The sequence below is a fragment of the Pongo pygmaeus genome, chromosome 1, assembly GCF_028885625.2.
Source record: "Pongo pygmaeus isolate AG05252 chromosome 1, NHGRI_mPonPyg2-v2.0_pri, whole genome shotgun sequence".
NCBI classification, from domain to species: Eukaryota; Metazoa; Chordata; class Mammalia; order Primates; family Hominidae; genus Pongo; species Pongo pygmaeus.
This window is the reverse complement of record NC_072373.2, coordinates 196,636,215-196,662,511: the sequence shown is the minus strand read 5'-3', so window position 1 is coordinate 196,662,511 and position 26,297 is coordinate 196,636,215. Positions and strand designations below refer to the sequence as shown.

The following is a 26,297-nucleotide window of genomic DNA, read 5'->3' as shown; positions in this document are numbered from 1 at the left end:
TTGACTCAGTCTGCTTCTTATCACCATCAGACTTTGAAAACTCCACCTCCCCCTTCATAATTACTCCAGGCAATCAGCACCAACTAATCAATCAAACAAAGAAAATTGCAGGTTTGAAGCTTTAATTAAATCTATCCGGCACTATCTAATTAAAGAAAATCTTTACTCTTCTACATACTCCAAAATAGAAGAAGCCCACTCCTTCGGGGTTCTACAAATAATTTGCCACTTTGAGGCCTTCACCTAACTTACACTGGAGGAAGAGTGCAGTGGAGAAAAGACAGCCATTCCCTCTTCCTTTCCTTCTTGCCTAAGTGCAGGCAAATTCCAAACATCGAAGGAGACAGGACTGTAGAATCGTGTCTCTGGTAGGTTTCCTCTCATCCATCACTGTCCTTTAGGGTAGATGGGTCCTTATTCTGGCTGACTGTTGCCCAAGGCCTTTCTCCTGCCCTCCACAGGACCCTGTGGCTGGAGGGCACTGGCTCAGAGCAGGGAGAAAATGCTAAGAACTCAGCCACACCTTCTTAGCATAGGGCTTATGAGCCATTCTGAAGCTCAGCTTTCTCCTCTGCAAAATGGGATGAATATGACACTTCAATTGGATTGTTGGGAGAACTCAATAGCATAATGTGCCTGAGAAGCCACAACAATCAAACGGAATTGAGAGGAGTAACACTGGGCACTTATAAGGGTGGAGCTTTGCGGTAGTGGATACAAATCTGCCTCTGTCTGCAAAAACTCTTTGTGTCTGTATTCCCCCACCCTTGCAGATCAAGGCAGGTTTGAAAATATCCACTACTGCAAGGCTTCTTGCAGAACTAGAAAGCTTCTTTATTGTCCAGATTTCTTTATCTCTGGATGGTGAGGAATTCCTCTTATAACTGAAATCCAGCTAAACTATCAGAGCCGAGATCCGTCCTCGTTCCTCTTTGCTTTGTAGGGTTTATGTAAGTTTAAGATTTGCCTTGTCTTTGATATGTAGCTGTGGAACTTTGTAGGAGGGGGAAGTTGTATGCAGCTCTACCAGCTTGCCAGGGCATCACAAAAGCCCCTAGATCCCTAGTTAAGAGCCCTTTGGGATAAAATAATCCAATTGGGAAGGTGGAGTCAATTGTTCAGGCTTCCTTCCTTATGAGACTTGATAAGGCAGCCATTGCTTATGGAGGGACAAAGGTGGCAGTGATGATGGGAGAGACTGAACTGGCACAGTGAAAGACTGCCAGGTGCAGAGGAGCTAGCCACTATCAACTTCGTGAAAACATCTGCTCCTCCAGGCAGGATTGAAGATGCTGCATTGCCAGTCTGCAAGATGCTAGGGGCATCACGTGGTCAGAAACTGCTTCCATGAATTCAACAGCCAGGCTAGTAGTCTATACTGTCTACAGTGTCTTTACCATGTCATCTAGGCAAACCCAGTCAGCTGCAGCTCCTGGGGCAACTGGTGCAGTAATACGTGAGGTCTAAGTTTACATAAAAGTTTATTTCTCACTTATGTAAAATTCAATCAATCAGCAGCAGATAGGGGAGGGGGTGGGTTCTGCTCCATGCAGTCATCCAGGCATCTAGGCTTCTCTCATCTCCTGTCCCAGGGAAAGACAGAAAGAGAGGATTGCAGAGGAGGCTTTCTGCCCAGACCTGGAAGAGGCACACATCATTTCCATCTACCTTCCACTAAGTCATATGGCTCCATCTAGATGCAAGGGGGCCTGGGAAAATATTGTCCCTAGCTAGGCAGCTGCTTCCCACTAACACCTACACTGTGGAAAAGGAGCAAGATTGATGGTGGGCAATTAGCCTTCTCTGCCACACTGCTTAACGTGCCATTGGAAAATAAACTGTTTGCCAAAGACAAATGCTGGAATTGCTGAAACAGCCAAGAGCAGTACCTATGTAGAGTAGAAAGAATCCCAGAAGAACAGGGATATTTTATAGTCCTTCTCCATGCATCTCCAGCATCATTCAATCATACAATTTCAGAGCTGGAAGAAGCTTTGGAGTTCCTCTAGATTTAAATCCTCATATTGTAAGTCAGGAAAACGCAGATGGCCCTGAGAAGGAATAGGACTTAGTGAAGATCACAAGCAAACCAGTGGCCAAGCTGGGACAGAACCCAGCTCTTCACGCCCCTGGTCTGGCTCTTGGCACCACATCTTGTGACAGAGTAGAAATTGATGTAGTAGCAAAAGGCTGGCCTCACTGTTTACAGGTAGTTGTGGCAGTAGACCCACTTAAGGGTACAATAATTTGGCTCTTCTGCCACTTAAAAGTCGAGAATTGATTTAGTTTTAGATTTACTTTAATTCCAAGAGAATGAGGGACTCAAGACTTGGAGGTGTTTGTTTGGGTACCATGTCTGCTGAAAAAGAAACAGAGGGAAGACTAGAATGACAAGTCCAAACCTGCCTCCACCCTGCAGACAATATCCCCGGGTCACCAGGGTCCCTTGAAGAGGAAATTCTGTGGCCCCAGAAGTTCAGGGAATAAGAGCTGAGGATACAGAAGTGGGAAACTTCCTATCTCAGCAACAGTGCTGTCAGCAGCCACTTGGAAGAGAGGGGCCGATGAGGGTCTAGAGGTGGCCAACTCTGCTCTAGGGGAATGTTGCATCTTTGACCAATATCTCATGATACTCCAGGCAGGACCAATTGTGAGAAGTGATGCAGGCAGCACAGCCTTTTGGACTGAACCTCTGGCTCCAGGGGGTGTTAAATTTTGGCTGCTATTAAACAGCAGAGTTGGTGAATGAGCAAGGTGAGGCTTTGCCACAAATATTGATTTTGACCTTGAAGCACAGGGTCCTACTGTGAATGGAGAGATTGCTCAGGACCCCGACACTGCTGCCCACCTGGCTTTGTGTATCACCTGCTGCCAACCCGTCCCCCACCACGTCTGCCCAGACCTTCCCTTTGGCATTAGGGACGGAGCACATGGCTGCCCCATGGGGTCACTGCAATTGGTTTCCAGAGCCTCATCCCTGGCAGACCCCACTCCTCCCCTTCCATAACCCCCTTCAGCACTGGTCAGGTGGTGCTGACCTGTGTGAACTTGGATATCAAGCAGATATCAGGGTCCCAGGTATCCAGCCTCCCACTCCAAAGCCTACTTTGGATTGTGAAGGAAGCAGACTGCAGTAACCCCACAAAACAGGCCACTTCCCTGTCCCAAGAAGCCCTGCCCAGCAATGACCAGCGGGTTTTATCTTCTGCACCCCTCTTCCTCTGCCTCCTTATTAACCATAGCTAACTTTCCTGATTAACTACACAGCTCCTACCAACAGGTTTGCCTCCGGATGGCAAATTTGCCAGCATTTAGGGTGAATCAAACATATTTACTTTTCTGATGTTAGGGGTTTGATAAAATCCATAATGCCTTTGGCCTCAAACCCACTTCCTATTAATTATTAAACTCTTGTGTGTTTCAAGGGTAATTGAATCCATGTTTCTAATTAGTTTACACTTAATTCATCAGAACAATTTTTAAAGGTCTGATGGATGTCCCAATAAGCCTCATGGGCAGTTTAATGAATCTTTATTTAAAAAGAAATTGGACACACACCAAACTGTTAACAGCGGTTACCTCTAGGGAGCGAGGCTGGGACAAGGGCCTGGGAAAGAAGGCAGCTGCATTTCTCTCACTCTATACACTGCTGACTTTCTTAAAGCAGAAAATGCCTATTACATTTACTATTTTAGAGAAACTGCTTAAAAAGGAAAAAGGAATGGGTCTTTAAAAGGAATCTGAATGAATGCATGCAAATAAATCCAAAGCAATGAAAAGGCATTTTGGTATAGTGGGGGAAAGCCTTGTTTCTGGCTCTAGGAGACCCCTGGCCCACCCCTCTTTAGCCACTGTGTTAGTCCATTCTTGCATTGCTGTAAAGAAATACCTGAGATGGGGTAATTAATAAAGAAAAGAGGTTTAATTGGCTCACAGTCCCACTGGCTGTACAGGAAGCATGATGCTGGCATTTGCCTGGCTCCTGGGGAGAACTCAGGAAACTTACAACCATGGCGTAAGGCAAAGGGGGAACAAGCACATCACATGGCAAAAGCAGGAGCAAGAGAGATGGGGGAGGTGCCCCACATTTAAATAACCAGATCTCATGAGAACTCACTCACTAATGTCAGGACAGCACCAAGAGGATGGTGATAACCATTCATGAGAAATCCGCCCTATGATCCAATTACTACCCACCAGCCCCCACCTCCAACACTGGAAATTACAATCCAACATGAGATTTGGGCAGGGATACAGAGCCAAACTATATGAGCTATTTGGCAGCTTAGAGGCCTTACATGCTTGCTTAACTTCTGCAAAGGGAATTAATACTACCCACCTCCTAAGGGTGTTGTTGAATTATTAGATAATGTGAACAATGTCTATTTAAAACCTTTCAGTGTGAACCATCTTTTTTAGATATGTATCGAGCTCCTCAGCAGGGCATACAGGGTCCCTGGTGGAGCTGGCCCAGGCCACTGCTCCACCTTCCCACTACACACCAGCCAAAATGAACCTACCCATTGTCATTCTGCACCTCACCTTTCTCTCACTTTTGCCTAGACCTATGCACATATTATTTCTTGGCTCAAAACACTCTCATCCCTCCTTCCACACTCTATTAGGGATCTCTTCCTCCAGAGAGCATTGATTCATTCACTCCATAAGTATTTGTTTAGCACCTGCTATATGCCAGGCTCTCTGTTAGGCTCTGGAGAGCTACGATGAGAAGTAAAAGAGAAAGAGTTCTTGTCATCAAGGAGCTTACAGCCTTGTGGGGTAGACGGGCCTAAATGAAGAAGACACACACACACACACACACACACACACACACGCGTGTAAAACCACAAAGGGTGAATGCATGGTAATTTGAGCAGGTATCACAGGAGGGTTTGACCAGGTTGTGAGGAAAGGGTGTCCCTGGGCAAGGAAGGGACAACTGAGTTACTTGAGGAATGAGTAAGGGACAACTAAGCAAAGGGGCAGATGGAGGGGGTTCATCCCAAGCCTCCAGATGAACATCCACAAAGATCTCCCCCAAGGCGAGGTCAGGTTACCCAGTCATAGCACTTATAGCCTGATTATTTAACTGTCTCCCTAAAGATATCGTTAAGTTCCTTGAAGGCAGAAGCTGTCTTGTTAACTGTCATGTCTCTGATACCTGGCCTTCCCGTTAGGCATTCAATAAATGTAGAATAAATTACCATGAGAACATGAACACAAGTGTCCAGCATGGTGGCTGGAACATAATAGCCATTCAGTGTCCTCATTCCTTTGTTCTCCTTTCCAGTGTCCCCTCTCTGTTTCAATCCTAAACAAAGACTTTTCCCTCATCCCCATGGGTCCTCCCAGCCTCCTCCTGCCCACAAAAGCACATTCCCAGAGGCGTTCTGGGGAGCAAACCCTTCAAGGACGTCCCTATTGATGTGCAAGGCACACCTTTTAAGGAATCCAACAAACAGGTCCTTTGGGGGCCTCCGCTGTGATACATATTCATAAGAAGACAGTAAATCTGGCAAATTTGTGGATTTTTACAACTTCCAAAACAGGTGTCTAACGCCAGTTGAGTGAAATCTGCAACTAGCTCCAAATGACTAAAACTACATTGCAACTTAGGCTCATGACAGAATGTGTACTGCCAGTAATTGAGGGACCAAGTTGTAGTGTTTCCCATAACTTGAGCCCAAATGTCTAAATTAAGAGATGCTTAGCTGTGCTTAACTGGTGCAGTCATCACCAGCACCCTATAAACCCTCCAATATATGGGATGCAGTTTATTAGCAGCGTCTTCATAGATTATGTTTGCTCGTGTCCCATTAGAAAACTTCATTCCACATTAAACTGCAATGCAATAGGATGTTTGCCAGCACGGAGAGGCCATCTAATTGTGCAAAAGCAGAGACGTGGGGATTGTTTCAGTAATTCATCCAGGCAGGGCTGACACTGCATTATCTGGAAGGCTCTTTGTTCTTTCCTTGCTAATTTCCAAATTCCTACAGGCTCCCGGCCTTCAGGACCAGCTCCGACTCCTGTTCCCCACCCTGATCCATTATGAGAAGAATCTGATCAGCTTCTATTGTAAATTTAATTTGAAGCAGCCAGACGCTGCCTTCTGGCACCCTGGGATGTGGTTGCTTGTGAATAGCTCCAGATGAAATGTCAGATGCTTTCAAGGAGATGGCTATGAACTCCTGGTAGAGAAAGGGAGTCATTGGGAGATGAATAGCATCTGCATATAGAACAAGCTGTGCGCAGTGTGTCTATTGGCACCTTTTCATCAATGATGCCAGGTGCAGCTGCCAGTACATAGCATCAATGAGAAGTTCCCATTTTGCTGAGGAGGAAACTGAGGCTTGAATGGGTTGACTCACTTGCCCAAGTTCACAGACATAGAAAGAGGAGTAAAACCCAGGTATGTCTTATGCTAAAGGTATGAACCTCTCAAATCAATCCACCTCATGGTTTTTCAACCTCAGCTTTACTGGCATTTGGGGACAGATAATTATTTACTGTAGACAGCTGTGCTGTGCATTGTGGGATGATGTTTAGCAGAATCCCTGGCCTCAACCTAGTAGATGTCATCAGCACCTCTCCATTTGCAGTTGGGACAACCACAAATTTCTCCAGATGTGGCCAAAGGTCCCCTGGGGGACAAAACTGCCTTCAGTTGAGAACCACTGCTCTACCTCATGACTCACAAATTTATTATTTTGTCTTTTTGCTAAATTGTGATTTCTAATTTTTCCTATAAATGTACGAGTATTCCTTTTGTTTCTATCTCATCATAATTAAAGCAGTTTACATACTGTTTTAATTTAATCTTGATCAACTAACCTATAAGGTAGATCTTGATACACCCCCTTTATCAATTAGCATACTGTGGATATGAGTGAAAGTGACTTGTCAATGCTATGCAGCTAGGGAGGAGCTAGAGATCAAACTCATGTCATCTACTGGCAAGACTGGTGTGTATCCCACTGTATGGCTCTGTTACAGCAAAGCAAAAAAAAATACATATATATAGAAGGCTTGACTCCCATGACTCCCAGCCTTAAGGAGCTTAGACTCTAACAGGAGGAAAGTTCATTTCTCACAACACAATCCAGGAGCAAGCAGCTGGAGAAAGGTGAGGATAAAGGGGGCTGGGATTGGGGTAGGGAGGTAACGTTTCAGCCTTTTGTTGGAATGCATCCACAAAGAAAGAAGACCAGAGTGTTGGAGAGAAGAGGAGAAAAGAGAGATGCCTTAAAAATGCAGTGAGGACACTTTGGGAGGCCAAGGCGGGTGAATCATGAGGTCAAGAGATCGAGACCATCCTGGCTAACACGGTGAAACCCCGTCTCTATTAAAAAATACAAAAAATTAGTTGGGTGTGGTGGCGGGCGCTTGTAGTCCCAGCTATTCAGGAGGCTGAGGCAAGAGAATGGTGTGAACCCGGGAGGCGGAGCTTGCAGTGAGCCGAGATTGCACCACTGCACTCCAGCCTGGGCAACAGAGCAAGCCTCCATCTCAAAAAAAAAAAAAAAAAAAAAAAAAAAATGCAGTGAGGAGACTCCAAAAGGGAAGAGTTTGGGAGGGAGTGAGGGTTGAAAAACTGCCTATTGTGTACAGTGCTCACTATTTGGGTGATGGGTACAACTAGAAGCCCAAACCCCTCCATTGTGCAATGTATCCATGTAAAGAACCAGCACATGTAACCTCCTAATCTAAAATAAAATAATTTTAAAAAATGTAGTGAAAGCAGTAATTGCAAAACTTGTACTCATGAAGTTTTTATTTTTCAGAGACTCGGTTTTACTGTGTTGCCCATGCTATTCTTGAATTCCTAGGTTCAAACAGTCCTCTTGCCTCAGCCTTCCGAGTAGTAGCTGGGACTACAGGTGGATGCCACTGTGCCCAGCTCATTAAGTTTTAGACAATATACATGGAAATCCCCCAGGTGATGCAGGCAGAGAAAAATCTGCTGCAGGCCTCTTGGTGGTCTGGCCCCACTGTCTGTGTGGGAAGGGAGAGAAGAGGAGGCTATCATGGGATCAGTAATGTCATGATACGTACACATTACATACATACACATGATACATACATGCACAATTAATGACTGTTCCTGAGCTCAGTGCCTCCTCCTTCAGTGTCTTTCTACCACACCTGAAATTCCCAGTCTAAAATGTCTGATGAGTTGGCCACAGATGAAGTGTCATCACAGGCACTAGAACTCTCTGGAAAGGTCTGAGTTACTGAGTCCTAAGAACAGAAGGGCAGGAAAGGACGTAAACAATGTTTCCGTACCACGTAAGCATCTATAGCTGGTGGCTCACATACAACAACCCTGTAAGGCGGGTAAATGTCACCTCCATTTTATAGATGAGGCTCAGAGAAGCCAAACCTTGCATGAGGTCATAGCATTAATAAATGTAGAGCCTAGCTAGGTATAAATCTAGGTCTGTCCCCACTGTACTCTTCTGTCTCTCAAGAAAACACTGAGAGAGGAGGTGACCTACCTGCTCTATCTACCAGACAAGTGAAGAAAAATGTCAGTGCAGCAAATATCCTGGTAGGCCCCAAGAACACATTTTACTGGAGACTCAAATTCACTGCAGACTGATCTGGATTGTTTTCTGTTTCCAAGGCAGACACTGCGGAGTCATCCTCCATTCCTTTCTTTTTCTTACTCCCAGTCGACTGTCCCTATACATCCACTACTAACTCTGGGGACAACTCTTTCCTATAGCATCATACAGATCCACACCACCTTTACCCTTCATTGCTTTAGTCCAGGGTACTGCTATCTCTTTCCTTGCCCCATGGTCACCAGTCTGCCCTCCATCCCAGTGCATTTTCCACATTGCCACCAAATCATGCCAAAATCCTCTGCTTAAAAATTTTTTATTAGAAGGGTATCCACAAAAAACCTACAGATAACATCATACTTAATGCTAAAAGATGAAATGTTTTTCCCCTAACATCAGGAATAAGTCAAGGTTAGCCACTCTGATCACTTCTATTCAATATTATACTGGAGGTTCTAGACAGTGCAATCAGGGAAAAAAAGAAGTAAGAGGTATCCCGATTCGAAAGGAAGAATTAAAACTTTTATTCACAGATATAAACGAACTGAACTAACAACAAATTCAGCAAGGTCACAAGATACAAGATCAATTTACAAAAATCAATTGTATTTCTGTATATTAACAATGTCTAGTTCAAATACAAATTTTTTTAAAAACCCATTCACAATAGCATCAAAAAGAATAAAACTTTTATTTAAAACATTTCCATGTCAAGATGAAGAGGAATGATAATATGTTAAACTCTGCCTTGCCTGACCCCCTAAATTCTCATGAAAATGATCTAAAGTATATAAAGAGATGGAATATCTACATTAACTTTGGAAACCAAGAAAAAGAGATAGATACCTACATGCTGCAAACACGAAGAAAATTCTACAAGATAGAGACAGTAAGACCTACCTAAGACAAACGCTAGCTAGGCAAGATGTTGACAGAAAAATACAGCTTAAAACATGTTCTAAAGAAGCAACTTTAAGCACTAATAGAATAAAAATCACAGAAAAAAACACTAGAAGACAGATAAAAGGAAGTAACAGTAAGGAAGCTTAAAAGTAATAGAAAGCATTAAGTATAATAGAAGAGCAAACATATCAGTTGTTACCAAAAGGATGAGTGAACTAAACTTTCCTGTTAAAGGATAGTGACTCATAGCCAGGATTTTAAAAAAATTCAACTACTGTGTATATTGTGCTAAGAACTATTCCTAAAACAATAATATAGATATATTAAAAATAGAGAAATTGGCAAAGATGGACCCAATCAATGAGTATCTGAAAGAAAAAAAGGGTGTAATATTGGTACAAAGTAGAATGTAAAGTAAAAAACAAAACAAAACAAAACAAAAAACAGTAGAGAACAGGGAATAACTACAATTTTTATATTGGAAATATATATATATATAATTCACTCTGAAGGTCTATTGTCTGAAAATATGAATGTGCTGAAGAGCATAGAATCATAGTATATAAAATAAAAACAGGAATAAAAGGAGAAATTGATATAAACTATAGTAAGAATGTGAGAGTAATATATTGCCTGTCTTGGCAAATATCAATTAGGCAATAGATATGAAATTAGAAAAACTGAATGATATTAATAACATAATTTTTTCACCCTTCATACACAGAATATCTTTCTTCATAGAACACTGACAAAAAATGATCTTATACAGAGGGAAACAAGTCAACAAATTCTCCAAAGTAGAAATCATAATCTAATCATAATGAAATAAAGCTAGATAATAATTTCTAAAGTATAAACAAATATTACTTGAAAATTTAAGGGGGAAACCCTAGGGTCAAAGAAAGAACAAAACTGCAATTAGAAACTCTTTCTAAAATAACAACTAGCCATAAAAATTTATGGAATATGGTCAAAGCTGTACTTAGGGGAAAATGCCTCTTAATGTTTTTATTATCAAACAAGAAATAATAAAACTAATTTAATTTACAAAATTGGCAAAAGAGCAATATTAGCCTAAGGAAAGTGAGAGAAAAGAATGGATAAAGATAAAAGCAGAAATCAATAATTTAGATAAAAGAGAATAAAATGGATTACCCTAGCATTGGAAATTTAAAAGGACAAATAAAATAGGCAAACTTCCGTCAAGACTGAGTGGAAAAAAAGAAAGAAAGAAAGAAATGCACAGGAGCAGATGTGAGAAAGGGATGTGACCCAGACACCATGGAGAAAGAAAGTTTGAGTGGGAAAACTGTGTACAACCTTAGGATAATAGACTTGACACTCTCATAAAATAGGTGATTTTATTGGTGATTCCCCAGACTAACACACAGACAAAAACTGATTCATGAATAAGAAGAAAATCTGAGTAGATTAAAAATCATGCAAAAACATTAAAAAAAAATTCACAAAGACCCAAGGGTCCCCACCAAGCATGCTTGCTGCTGCCTCTCCACACCCCCAGAGTAGCACCATTCCAGTATCAAGGACAGCGTCTTCCAATGTTACTTGGACTGTCCTCTAAGGTCATTTCCCCTCCTATCATCCTCCAAGGTGTGAGCTCCTCTGGTTCCAGGTCAATAAAAGGCAGTGGTCACCTTCTAGCCCTTCCCCTTTGCTAAGCCCATGTGACCTTGTGAAATGAATTAGAATAAGCAGATCATAAAGATGACAGAGATCAGGAGCACAAGCAGGGAAAACCCAATGAAGGTTCAACCCCAGAGCCTCATCCTCATGGCTGGTTGGCCAGGAATGCTGTGCCGTGGCTGGGGACACATCTGATTCTTCTGCATCCTAAGGACAAGAGGAAGCCTCCCCTACCAGAACCACTTCTCCAAGTCATGGAAACTCCCACCCTTCCATGCTAGAACACAGGCCAGACCAGTCTCTGCTGAGTCTTCCATACTTCCTCTCAGAGTCAGAAAACCCAAGTGTCTAACACCAAAAGCAATGGCAACAAAAGCCAAAATTGACAAATGGGATCTAATTAAACTAAAGAGCTTCTGCACAGCAAAAGAAACCACCATCACAGTGAACAGCAACCTACAGAATGGGAGAAAATTTTTGCAACTTACTCATCTGACAAAGGGCTAATATCCAGAATCTACAATGAACTCAAACAAATTTACAAGAAAAAAACAAAAAACCCCATCAAAAAGTGGGTGAAGGATATGAACAGACATTTCTCAAAAGAAGACATTTATGCAGCCAAAAGACACATGAAAAAATGTTCATCATCACTGGCCATCAGAGAAATGCAAATCAAAACCACAATCAGACACCATTGCACACCAGTTAGAATGGCGATCATCAAAAAGTCAGGAAACAACAGGTGCTGGAGAGGATGTGGAGAAATAGGAACAATTTTACACTGTTGGTGGGACTGTAAACTAGTTCAACCATTGTGGAAGTCAGTGTGGCGATTCCTCAGGGATCTAGAACTAGAAATACCATTTGACCCAGCCATCCCATTACTGGGTATATACCCAAAGGATTATAAATCATGCTGCTGTAAAGACACATGAACACGTATGTTTATTGCGGCACTGTTCACAATAGCAAAGACTTGGAATCAACCTAAATGTCCAACAATGATAGACTAGATTAAGAAAATGTGGCACATATACACCATGGAATACTATGCAGCCATAAAAAATGATGAGTTCATGTCCTTTGTAGGGACATGGATGAAGCTGGAAACCATCATTCTCAGTAAACTATCGCAAGGACAAAAAACCAAACACCGCATGTTCTCACTCATAGGTGGGAACTGAACAATGAGAACACTTGGACATAGGAAGGGGAACATCACACACCAGGGACTGTTGTGGGGTGGGGGGAGGGGGGAGGGATAGCATTGGGAGATATACCTAATGCTAAATGACGAGTTAATGGGTGCAGCACACCAACATGGCACATGCATACATATGTAACAAACCTGCAGGTTGTGCACATGTACCCTAAAACTTAAAAGTATAATAATAATAATAATAATAAATAAAAATAAATTGTACCCTTCCACACTAACAATGATAATCACATTTGCATTACACATAATTATTTTTTGGGGGGGGGAAATATGTGGTTTTCTTTGACAGCACGATCAGAATTACATTGTGCCAGACTCATCACAAATGTAGGTCAAAAACAGTTCAATTTCCTGGAATACTTGGTAGTCAATTCTCAAACAAGATGGTGAGAGGAGACAGAAGATTTTTTGAGGTTTAGGGTGAAAAGAGCTGACCATTTTAAGGTGAGATATGAACCTCTTTCTTTGTTTAATTCTGGTATACTTATTTTTACTGCTGCTTAACTGCCTATTATTTAATAAAAATTAGAATATCATTTTATTTATAAACAGACTTGTAAACAAAGTCCATCTCTTGGTCAGCCATCTACTATTCAGTTAGTTTATAAATTTGTCTGAGGTGAACAAAGACTCTTTACTTCTTCCCCACTAGGACCACACAACAAATACCACAAACAAGACTGCTCTGGAAACACTTCCCACAGACTGTGTGAGAATGTGTGTATGGGGTTGTGTTTCTGTATGTCAATCTCCATTTCAAAACCAAATTGAATTTCTTAATTACTGTGGCTCATGCAAATAAAATCCTAAGTTTCCTGTGGGGAAAAAAAAAAAAAACCAAGTGTCAGAAAACAAAGACTCGACCACACATGTGGGGACTCTGCCTTAAGAGCAGACAAGCTTAAATAACTCCAGCAGGCAGAATTGGAGAATTTGCCTCTAGCTGTCCACACCCCAATCAGTACCCCATTGGTCTGATCTGACTTTCTAGCTTTCAAACATGCATTCAACATTCATCAAAAGTTTACACAGGTGCCCCATAGATGGTGTCACATGAGCTCAAAAGCTGATGGAGAAGACTGGCTCCCTTGTGACCACATCCAGTCTTATGTTTTAGGCACCATCCAGTCCTAGTCTCCCAATTTTGTATCTCTAGCCCTGATGGCCTTGAACTCAAAAACCACATATTCAAGTGCATGTTAAATGCCTTCTCTACCTGGATATCTAATAGACATCTAAAATTTTATATGGCCAAACTGAATCTTAACTTCCAGCTCCTCCTGTAGCTGTCCCCATCTCAGGAAACAGCTACTTCTTTCTATAATCATTAAGGCCAAGGAGACTGGAATCATCCTCATCTCCTTTCTCCCATAGCCCACACCCAATGCAACAACAAATCCTGTCCACTCTGTGTTTGGAATACAGCACAGAGCTGACCATTTCTCATCATGTCCCCACTTCCAGGAGACCCAAGCCTCCTTCTTCTCTGCCCTGAAGAGCAGCCTCCAGTCTCATCCCTTTCACTCCATTTTCCCCACAATGGCAAAGGCCTGTCACAGCAGGTCCCTTTTCTGCTCAGAACCCTCCAAGGGTTTCCTATGCCTCAGGATCAAGGCCAAAGTCCCTGCGGCCTATGAGGCCCTGCAGGATCTACCACCTTCTGCCACCTCCCAGCTTCACTTTTTCCCTTCCAGAACTCCTACCCAGTGGCTCTGCTCTAGCCTCTAACCACTGGCCTCCTGCACACCCTCCTTTGCTTGTGAGAGAAATTCAAACTAGCAGAGCATAAAGACAACACCTGGGATGATCTAGAATGAGGATTCCAAAACTGCAGGTCTTCCTAGTCAACACGGCTGGCTTGGCCTGAGTGGGCTATGCCACAGCAAGACCATCCTCCAAAGGGTGGCCCTGTTCCCTTTACATTTCCTGTGCCCTTAGCCTAGAAGCTTTCCCTAGATACCTTCACGGGATACCACACCATAGATGATATTCCATGATTCAGCTCTCTTCTCATAGCTCTCTTTCCCCTCAGAAAGACCATCCCTGACCACCCTATAAAAACCAGCAACCACAGCCATAAAAAAGGATGAGTTAATGTCCTTTGCAGGGACATGGATGAAGCTGGAAACTATCATTCTCAGCAAACTAACACAGGAACAGAAAACCAAACACTGCATGTTCTCACTCATAAGTCGGAGTTGAACAATGAGAACACATGGACACTTGGAGGGGAACATCACATACTGGGGCCTGTCAGGGGGTTGGGGGCTAGGGGAGGGATATTAGGAGAAATACCTAATGTTGGTGACTGGTTGATGAGTGCAGAAAACCACCACGGCACATGTACACTATGTAACAAACCTGCATGTTCTGCACAAGTATCCCAGAACTTAAAGTATTATAATAATAATAATAATAATAATAAAGCCAGCACTCCTGGCCATCACTTTCTTACCCTGAGTGCTTTTTCTTCGTAGGACCAGACATGTTAGATATTTCCATGCCTGCCTCCCCATTAGCATGTAACCTCCGTGAAGGCAGTGGCTTTGTTTTTCTCACTGCTATTCCCCAGCATCCAGGCCAGTGTCAAGACCTAATAGGTACCCATGAAATACTTGTGGGATGAATGAGTGAAGAGGACTCTAGCCCTTTACCAATGTTTCACAGAACCCTGCTGAACCTCAAGGGAAGACGATTAGCCCAGTCTTTTCTGGAAGAAACTGCAGGAGGGGTGCAGGGGGCCCCAGATGCCCCCCACCTCTGCTGCAGGCTTCCCAGACTCACTTCTGCCCTGAGGGGAAAGAGAAGAGGGCTGAAGACTGTGCAGTAAATGTGTGTGTGACCCTGCTGCAGGAGCTTGGAAGCCAAGGGCTGAGATGCACCTTAAACAAAGCTTTGAGGTTAAGCATTTGGCTGGGAACCACTCATTAGTGCATCACATCATTAGAAGCAATTAGCACCTCCGGCTCCCCAGGGCTTGGCTGGTAAGCCATTAACCCTTTGGCTTCCTGAAGAGCCGGGAAGCCACGCTGACCTGACCTGGACAAGGCTTGTGACAGACCCTGGCTGGCCTCCGGGTCACCTAGAGAGTTTTGACCCTGGGGTCTTCACCTTTGCCCCAGAAAAGTCTGCCCTTTCTGCAGAGGTTGGAAGCCTTCCTCCTGTCTCCCTCCTGTAAGCTCTTCCCCTTGGGAGTCAGCTCAGCGGTACAGGAAGCCATCTTACTCTCTCCATAGGGATCTCTTCCATCACAGGGATGGGGGTTAAGAGGGTGAGAACTCCCCCAAATTCCAGAGTCTACATCCACAACCAAGGCCTTGGAAATGCAAAGCAAAGTCCAGAAAAGTATTGATGGTTTCAAATACTGTGATGCAAGACGTATTCACTACATCACTATCAGCCTTCAACACCCATATCTGTTGGTTCCAACTTATATTTCTGTGTGTACAAATAATACACCCTGTGCGTACAAATAATACACCCTGTGCATGAAAATCCAGTTTCAATAGAAAGTGCTGAATTTGTCTAGAACCCTCTTGTGTTTTCTCTCTAGTCTTCCCAAATGTCCTACTCATCAATCCTCCCAACCAGAAACCTCTAAGCAAGAGACATGAATTGGAAAACCAGAGGGGTTGAGGGAGGGCATCATGAAAACAGTGGTCTTTGTTGATGACCATAAACCTTTCACTCGAGAAAGATCTTCCTCCTAGTGAGCTTGGCTCAGAGCCCAGCTGTTTGCTACAGGGAAGATGGGCAGCAAGGTACCTCGTACGCAGATTCTCTGGCTGGGGTGGACCATCAAATACCGACAGGACATCAAAGTCCTCTTCCAGGGCAAAGGACTGGAACACAAGCTGGATCCTGTGCTGCTCCTCCGCGGTGATGGTCCACGTGCAGTTGGCGTAATTGGGGTAACCATATGGGAACCCTGGGCTCTCAACTGTCCCATTGGGACCATGCAGTTGGAACGTGCAGTTCTGGCCTGGGAAAGAGAAACAGAGCAGTTCAGAATAGCCAGAATAACTCCTAGAAGCTTCTAGAGAGTCAGGAGCAATGTGTTAGCAAATCATGAACCCACTTTTCCAAGTGCTTCCCACGAGCCAGCCCTGTGCTTGGCACTGAGGGAGGTACAAAGGGTGACTAACGTTGACTGTCGGCTTGCTGTGTGCTGTGTACTGACCAGGTGATACATTGTGTATCATTTAATCAAGGCTTACAACAACTCTATGCAGTAGAAAATTAAGGCTTTGAGAATCTGAACTACAAAGCCACCAATACCAGGCTGAACTCAGACTTCCCCTCTACAACATGGAATGTCAGAACCACAATTTCAAACCTTCTCCATTGTCTGTAACCTCCTGGCTCTCAGCTAATTCCTCTCCCTCACTCTCCATAGAAAATAAAAGCCATTCCTAAGGATTCCCTTGTCTTCCCAATTCCAAACCCTTCTAGCCTATCCCATGCTGTCTTCATTCCTGCTACAGAGGAGCCACCTCTTCCTCCACCTAAATGGACTTTTGCCAAGAGTCTCAACTCTTCCCTACTCTTCAAGAACAGTATACGATCCTGTTTCTCTCTAACGTGTGTTCAGTCATTTCCTCTCCACTAGTACCTTCTCATTTTAAATGTGCTCAAGACTCTATCGTTAAGAAAACAATTCTCTACCCCACTCCTCGTCTCCCTCCAGCCCTGTCTCTCTCTCTTCTTCTTCACAGCTAAATTTATAGAAAACACAATCTGTCTATACTTTCTGTCTCCATTTCCTTACTTCCCACTCACTCTCCAACCCTGTCAATTCTGTCTTCTGGTCCCATTGATCCACCCAAACAGATCTACTACCCATGGGCTCAGTGGCTATTTTTCCGTTTTCTTGTTAATTTACTGCTCAGTGCCTCTGACTGCTGTTGCTCACCCTCCTTTCAGAAATACTCCTCCGGGCCAGAGCATCTCAGACCTCACTGTGCACACGCATCACCTGGGGATCTGTCTCAAATGGAGATTCAGATCGACACCGGGGTGGGGCTGGAGAGACTGCCTTTCCATCTTGCTCCCTGGTGATGTGATGATGCCTTCTATGGGACCACACTTTGAGCAGCAATGCCCTGAGCTTCCTCCCACAATACCACACTCCTCTCCTGCTCCTGCTCTTTCTCTGCCTTCTTTCAGTCTCCGTGCCAAGGCCTCTCCTCCTCTCTCCAATTTGGGGGACTTCCCACTTGTGCATTGGTTACTCACAACGTCTTGATCCAGGCCAGCCATCCCTCTGTGCACCAGGCCTGTCACCCCTTTGGGATACTCTTGATGTCCCCCGACCCACTCTCTCCTTTTCTGTTGCCTACCCCCCGACTCAGTGAATGGAATCATGCCTCCATCTCTTTATCTAAGTAAGTCTCACCTAGAAGCTTCCTCTTCTTCACAACCCCATGGCTAATCTACCACTCTATCTCTATCTCCGTCTGTCCCCACCCCACACCAAGCTCATTCCTAAACTGCCGTATTAACTCCTAACTGGTCAGCCACATTTGCTCTGGTCCTTGCCAATCTGTTCTTCACACAGCAGGCAGAAGGTGGTGAGGTCATGCCAACCTCCCATCTGCCCCAAACATTCAATGGCTCCTCCTTGCTCTTCAATAAGGAAAATTAAAGTATACAAGGGTCTCTACATGGCCTGGCCCTTAGTGATCTCCCAGCTTCATATCCACCAGCTTTCCAGCCAAATCCTGCCTGTTTCTGTCCTTTGTATCTGCCACAGTCTCGTACTACAGAGCCACAGGACCTCTGCATGTGCGGTTCTCTCTGCCTACAACACTCTTAGCATACCCATCTTTCAGATCTCAGCCTAGTGTCCTTCCTTGGTCAGGTCAAGCCCACTACTACACACTGTCATGACACCGTAACTTCTCCTTGGTGGTACTTATAAAAGTAAATCTCCATGCTTCCATGTGATTGTTTCACAAGTATCTGTCTTCTCACCAGGCTGAATGCTTCATGATAGCAGACACCACATGTGAGTTTGCCCATCTTTGAATCCATGTCCCAAGCTCAGTATCAGGTACATGGTAAATTCTCATTAATTTAATATATTGTTTGTATTTACTTAGTATTTGGCTAGACACTCTCCTAAAAACTTTACCTATATTGACTTGTCTAAGCCTCACAACAGCCCTATAAGGTAGATACTATTACTATCATCTCCATTTTACAGACGAAGAACTAAGGCAGAAAGAAATTAAGGAATGGGGCCCAAGTCACTGTTACACAAAGGTGGGATTCAAACATAAGCATTCCACTTCAAATCCATTTTCTTCACCATGATGCTGATAAATTAACTCGACACTAATATTTTTAAAGCCCATTTTAGGGATTAACTGACAAAGGACAGTTAATCTCTAAAGGACTTTAATATTAAGAAATCTCTTAACACTAAGTATCCCATTAAATGAGAAAAAAAAATATTAAGGTCTTCTGAATAAATCCTAAACAGGCATTTCATAAAATTAGGCATGTAACCCTGATTAAAATAAGCATTCAAAACTACGAAAAAGAATATTTCCTTACTATGATAAAGCTTCGATTTTAGAACAATACTCTACATTGCACTTATGGTGTAACACCTGATTAAGACTGAGAACAAGACAGAGATGCCATCATCACCTCTGGGATTTCACGGCTTATTGGAAGAGTTAACCCATGTGACACAAGAAAAAGAAATAAGAACAGAACAGAGCCCTCAGAAATAATGCCACATATCTACAACTATCTGATCTTTGACACACCTGAGAAAAACAAGAAATGGGGAAAGGATTCCCTATTTAATAAATGGTGCTGGGAAAACTGGCTAGCCATACGTAGAAAGCTGAAACTGGATCCCTTCCTTACACCTTATACAAAAATTAATTCAAGATAGATTAAAGACTTAAACGTTAGACCGAAAACCATAAAAACCCTAGAAGAAAACCTAGGCATTACCATTAAGGACATAGGCATGGGCAAGGACTTCATGTCTAAAACACCAAAAGCAATGGCAACAAAAGCCAAAATTGACAAATGGGATCTAATTAAACTAAAGCGCTTCTGCACAGCAAAAGAAACTACCATCAGAGTGAACAGGCAACCTACAAAATGGGAGAAAATTTTCGCAACCTACTTATCTGACAAAGGGCTAATATCCAGAATCTACAATGAACTCCAACAAATTTACAAGAAAAAAACAAAAAACCCCATCAAAAAGTGGGCAAAGGATATGAACAGACACTTCTCAAAAGAAGACATTTATGCAGCCAAAAGACACATGAAAAAATGTTCATCATCACTGGCCATCAGAGAAATGCAAATGAAAACCACAATGAGATACCATCTCACACCAGTTAGAATGGCAATCATTAAAAAGTCAGGAAACAACAGGTGCTGGAGAGGATGTGGAGAAATAGGAACAATTTTACACTGTTGGTGGGACTGTAAACTAGTTCAAACATTGTGGAAGTCAGTGTGGCGATTCCTCAGGGATCTAGAACTAGAAATACCATTTGACCCAGCCATCCCGTTACTGGGTATATACCCAAAGGACTATAAATCATGCTGCTATAAAGACACATGCACACGTATGTTTACTGCGGCACTATTCACAATAGCAAAGACTTGGAACCAACCCAAATGTCCAACAATGATAGACTGGATTAAGAAAATGTGGCACATATACACCATGGAATACTATGCAGCCATAAAAAATGATAAGTTCATGTCTTTTGTAGGGACATGGATGAAATTGGAAATCATCGTTCTTGGTAAACTATCGCAAGGACAAAAAACCAAACACCGCATGTTCTCACTCATAGATGGGAATTGAACAATGAGAACACATGGACACAGGAAGGGGAACATCACACTCTGGGGACTGTTGTAGGGAGGGGGGAGGGGGGAGGGATAGCATTAGGAGATATACCTAATGCTAAATGGCGAGTTAATGGGTGCGGCACACCAGCATGGCACATGCATACATATGTAACTAACCTGCACATTGTGCACATGTACCCTAAAACTTAAAGTATAATAATAATAAAAAAAAGAAAAGAGGAAGCAAAATTATGGTTTGTAGATGATACATTAATATACCTAGAAAACCCAGGAGAATTCATTATAAAGCTATTAGAGATAATACGAAATTTTAATAAACTAGCCAAATGCAAAATAATAGACAAAAATCAGTAACATTCCTATATGTCAATGACAGATAAAAATATAAAGAAAAAAGATCTTGTTTATGGTAACTACAAAATGCATATAGTACGTATAAACTTAACAAGAAATGTGCAGACACCGTATGAAAATGACTTTTACAGAGGGATAAAAAATTTGAATAATTGGAGAGACATAGCATAATCTTGAGTGGATACAGAAAGGTTAATTTATGATATTAACCTCTTGAAAAGTTACAGAAAAGTTAATTTATAAGTTTAATGCAATTCGGATGAAAAGCCCAATGACCTGTTTTAAGTTTGGTAAAATGATACCTAAGTTTAACTGGAAAAATAGATTGTCACAATGCATTTTTTAGAGAAGACAGTAAATTTAGCAGTCTCATTCCACAAGATACTAAACAGCATCATAAATGACACTAATGAAAATAGTGTGGGGGTGGTCCAGGAGTAAACAGGTAGGACATGAAATGGTATTGCATGAATATCTTTAATGCACATAAAAATGGAAATATGTATCAGGAAATATTTTAAAAAATTGAGAAAAGAAAAAGACTTTTGCTGGGTCAACTAATAAACTGTTTAGGAAAAGAATTAAGTTGTCTCCTTGAATCACATCATATACAAAAATAACTTGCAGATGGAGCAAAGAGTTACATGTTAAAAAAATAAAGTCATAAAATAATTAGAAGAAAACCTAGGTAATTATCTGACTGTGATTTTTTAGCATAATAGCTGTGGAGGATACTACAAGATTGATATTAAAAGTATGCATATGTCAACAACAGAAACAATATCAGAAAGCATACAAAAATGTTAGAAAAGTAATATGGTGAATATAGAAAGAACTATTACTAATACTTAGGGGGAAAAGTACTATTAGTAATAATTGGACAGGATCTGAACAAATTAGTTCACAAAAGAAGACATAAATGGCCCAGAAGCCAGAAAAATATCCAACCACAGTGATAATGAAATAAAGCCTCTAACTCCACAACTTTCAGAGAAGCCCTGAGTACACTTCCTTGAACTCTCCCTCACTGGTACAGGTACCAGATTTACTTTGCTCCTGTCCCTAAAACCTGCCTGGTAATGTCACTGCATCATGCCATTAATTCCTTCCTTCATTCATTCATTCCTCTAGGATAGACCCTGTGATAAGCCATGGGGACCTGGATCATAGACTAGAAACAAGTAAATCAAAGTATGTCATTGGACAATATCATGCTAGAGGGGTACACAGAGTGGTTCTGAAGTATAGATGCCACAGGAGCCACATCTTAAGGGCCTCCCCCATTCGTGTTGTGGACAACCAATGAAATATCAACACTCACCACCATCGCCAGCATCCCAGACCTCTGCCTTGGCTCAGACCTGCCAAGGACTGGAGATCTGATTAAGAATCTAGACGTGAATGGCATCTTCTGCTATAGAGAAAGAAGCGAAGGAGTTCAGAACAGAGCCTCTGGGAACATCTGCCATGTAAGGGGACAGAAAAGGTGACAGAGCAGGGAACAGGTAGAATAGTCGGAGAGGATCCAGAGGGCAGTTCATGCGGGAGAGGGTGACTCAATGTGGTAAACAGCACAGAAAGACTAAGATGAGGGTCTTGAATGAGGTCACTCTGTCTGGTGTCTAAATAGTCCCCCTGGAAGCAATGCTGAGAGCTGGAGCCTTGACCTGGTCCCTGCTGCATCCTTAGTGCCTAGAATTCAATAAGTATTTGCTGAATGGATAGATCAATTTCAGCAAAGGCAGGTGGGAGGATGGCAAGGTGGAAAGAGGGCAGATTGTAATAGGCAAGATTGGCTGATGAGAAGGTGGAAGGCCATTGTATTCTAAACAATAATTTCTACATTGTAGAAACTTTGAAAAATACAGGCAAGATTTAAAAAGAGAAAACTGATTATAATCTCTTCCTTCCAGAGGCAACTGCTGTTAATATTTTCATTTTTCTGAGATTTTTTTCCATGCATATTTCACATTGTTGAGATAACACCATATGTATAATTTTGTGTGCTACTTTTTCAGTAAGTTATTCTTCAATCTTCAATTTAAAAAGGCAATGTGGACTTGTAATATGCATAGATATGCACCTATGCAATGCAAGTATAACAAATATATATGCAGTCTCCCTCCTCCCCACCCAATCCAAAATTACCGAAGTTAACAGCCAGGTGTGTGTCCCTCCCTCACCTTCTTCTCTCTCATACAAACCATATAGACACATTCTGGGAGAATTTTGATTATTTCATTTAAAAAATAAAACTGTAGTTTAGCTCATTTTTCTGCAACTTGCTTTCTCACTTAACAATACACCGGGGACACCTTCCAGGTCAGTAGATACAGATCTAACTTATTTTTTATATGAATGTGTAATATTCCATGCCATGGATGTATCTCAATTTATTCAACCACCCCCCTGTTTATGGCCATTCAGGTCATTTCTCGGTTTTCTTTTGTAACAATTCAGTAAACATTATAACATGAGCATTCTCTAAGATACTGAATCTGTTCATAAACAGCATTTTAAATGGATGCACAACGTTTCAATGTATGGTTATACTAGAATTTAGTTAGCCATTCTCCTATTGTCAAACATTTAATTTGCTTCTGGAATTTTTGTTGCATTGTAAATAAGACCTGGACCCTTAGTTAGATCTGGTGATAGGATGCTGGTCAATGCAGTGGAAAATGCCTTTCCACGGCCAGAGTCCCAGAATAAATGTTCCCCTATGCAGTAACTGCCTCCAGCTTTGGTTTCAGGTGGGGTCAGGTAAGGTACTGTCCACATTAGGCTGGCTGACCTCTGTCAGGGATGGCTAGAAAGGGTTAGAAGCCTGACTCATTTGGAAACCTCCCTGAAACCAATGTATGTTAGTAAGTTGAGGAAGTTATAACCCAGAGCAGCCACTCCAGATTGAAATGTGAATGGAATGGAATCTCATGCCGAAATGGCTTTGTCCTTTCGTGCCCATGAAACGTTGAATTTCTTTCAAGAAAAAGGCTATCCGTTCTTCACTTCTAGTGACTGATGTTCTGCCCTGTAGATGGGAATGCTGCTACTGACCTTCATTTTGATGGCACCTTGCATTTCTCTCTAGCCAGGATGGTCTGCCTTCTTTCACCCATGCCTTGAGGCTCTGGTCAATGCAGCTACCCCCATCAGGCTCCAGAACAATCCCTGAGAACTAGATTCCTCAAGTCATTGCTCATTCATTTGTTTTGGATGATTTCCCCAGGACAGACTTTCAAATAGCAGATGACTGGGTCAAATGGTATGAACATTTCTGAGGCTTTGGCTCTGGGTTAACAATATCTTTTCTAGGAAATGTGCACCCATTAAACTCTCAATAGTTACATCTAGGAATACCTATCTCACAGCAACTTTGCCAACCTTGTGTATTGTCTTATTTGGAAACTTTTTGCCTGCTTAATAGGTGCAAAAAATGTGATCTCATTTTACTTAGTGACGTTTTATGACTGAGATTCAACATCCTTTTCACTTTTTCTAATAATTTTAATTTCTTCTTTTTGGAACTAGCTGATCAAATCCTCAGCTCATTTTTCATTGTGGTATTTTTTTCCCTGATTTCTTACCTACTTATCTATTTTATATATGTGTAATATATTAATCCTTTATGCATCGCATGTGCTACATACGTGTTTTGTAGTTGTTTGGCCTTTTAATTTTACCATGTTTGACATACTGAAGTTTCTAAATGTTATGTACTTAAATCTTATATTAGGTCTTACTATTTTTCTTGTCAATTTGTACTAAATCTTTACAGAGTCAGAATTTTAATCTTTTGTCATATTTGTTGCAAATATTGTTTTCTACCTGGTTGTGTGCTTTTTGTTTTGTTTAGATTTCCCATGTAGATTAAAATGTTCACTTTTTTTTTTTTTGAGACAGAGTCTTGTTCTGTCACCCAGACTGGAGTGCAGGGGCCCCATCTCGGCTCACTGCAAGCTCCGCTTCCCAGGTTAACGCCATTCTCCTGCCTCAGCCTCCCGATTAGCTGGGACTACAGGCGCCCGCCACCATGCCTGGCTAATTTTTTGTATTTTTAGTAGAGATGGGGTTTCACCGTGTTAGCCAAGATGGTCTCGATCTCCTGACCTCATGATCCACCCGCCTTGGCCTCCCAAAGTGCTGGGTTACAGGCGTGAGCCACCGCACCTGGCCAAAATGTTCACTTTTTATAAGCAGTCACATTTATCTCTTTTTTCTTGGTAATATTTTTCCCTTGTTCACATTGTGAAAGACTTCTCTCAACTAAAGATTGGTTGGCTTCTCATCTCACTCAACATAAAAGCCAAAGTCCTCGCCATAGTCCTCAAAGCTTTAAATGAATGGGTACCCAGATGTCTGTCCACCTCTTCTCCTATCTCTTGTCCCCTCATCCCTGTGATCCAACCATATCCCTGTGATCCAGCCATATCTCTGTAATCCGGCCATGCTGGACCTTTGCATTTGCCAAGGCTTCAGCCCAGAAAATGTTTCCCCAGTAGCTATGGGACCCTTACTTATTTCCTGTGTCTAGTCAAATATCACCTCCTTGGAAACCACCCTAAGTACAATTCAGACCTGCCTCTCAAGCCAGGTGTTCCAGGTGCCTGCTTTATTTCTGTCCACAGGACTTAGCACCTCTGCCATATATTTTCCTCTTGTTTATTTTCTGATGCACCCTCCCCAGTAAAATGCAATCTCCATGAGAGTGGGGCACCATTTTTTTCTCTGCTCTATCTCCAGCTTCCAGACCTGAACCTGGCACATAATAGATGCTCACAGAATAGTTGTTGGTTGAATGAATGAATAAATGAATATTAATTGCCCACCTAGCATTCTGTGCTTGGATTGTTCCTTCACTCGGCTAACTCCAGGCATTTTCAAACTCATTACCTTCTCCAGAAAGCCTTCTGGGAACCCTCAAGACACCATCAAGTATTCATCCACTCCTTGTTCATCATTCATGATGAATGTCATTGCCTTCATCAATGGTGATATAATGATATGTTTATGTGGCTGTCTCTACCAGCAAACTCCTTGAGCTTTTTTTTTTTTTTTTTTTTGAGCCAGATTCTCGCTCTGTCAACCAGGCTGGAGTGCAGTGGCACGATCTCGGCTCACTGCTATCTCCGCCTCCCGGGTTCACGCCATTCTCCTGCCTCAGCCTCCCGAGTAGCTGGGACTACAGGCACCCGCCACCACGCCCGGCTAATTTTTTGTGTTTTTAGTGGAGACGGGGTTTCACCGTGTTAGCCAAGATAGTCTCGATCTGACCTTGTGATTCGCCCGCCTCAGACTCCCAAAGTGCTGGGATTACAGGTGTGAGCCACTGCATCTGACCCTCCTTGAGCTTTTCTTCAATTTTATTTCCATCACCTAGCCCAGTACTTGCCCATAGTAGACACTCAGTACATATTTTTAAATGAATGAGTGAGTGAAATGAATTAATCTTTTGTATTAGGTTGGTGCAAAGGTAATTGCGGTTATTGCCATTAACAGTAATGGCAAACACACACACACACACACACAATTACTTTTGCACTAATCTAATATTCAGAAAATACTCACCAACTTCATTTATCTGTGTATTTATGGTTTATTTTGGAAGTGGCTTAGTGGAAAGGTTAAAAGCATGGGTTTTGGAAACAAAAGCTTTGGGTTCAAATTTCAGATTTGCCACTTAATATTGTGTGTGGGAAACTTATTTAAACTCTTTAAGCCTTAGTTTTGACATCTTTAAAATTAACACCCAC

At 42.3% G+C, this 26,297-nt stretch overlaps 1 protein-coding gene across 1 annotated transcript in view; it reads right to left on the bottom strand.

Annotated features, from left to right (window-relative positions):
* Positions 1 to 26,297, bottom strand: part of CSMD2 (CUB and Sushi multiple domains 2) — a 664,918-nt gene that overhangs the window by 577,039 nt on the left and 61,582 nt on the right. Inside the window, exon 2 of the mRNA XM_054497047.2 lies at positions 16,102 to 16,318. Coding sequence (XP_054353022.1) covers positions 16,102 to 16,318 — 217 coding nt within the window. The remainder of the gene's footprint in view (positions 1 to 16,101; positions 16,319 to 26,297) is intronic.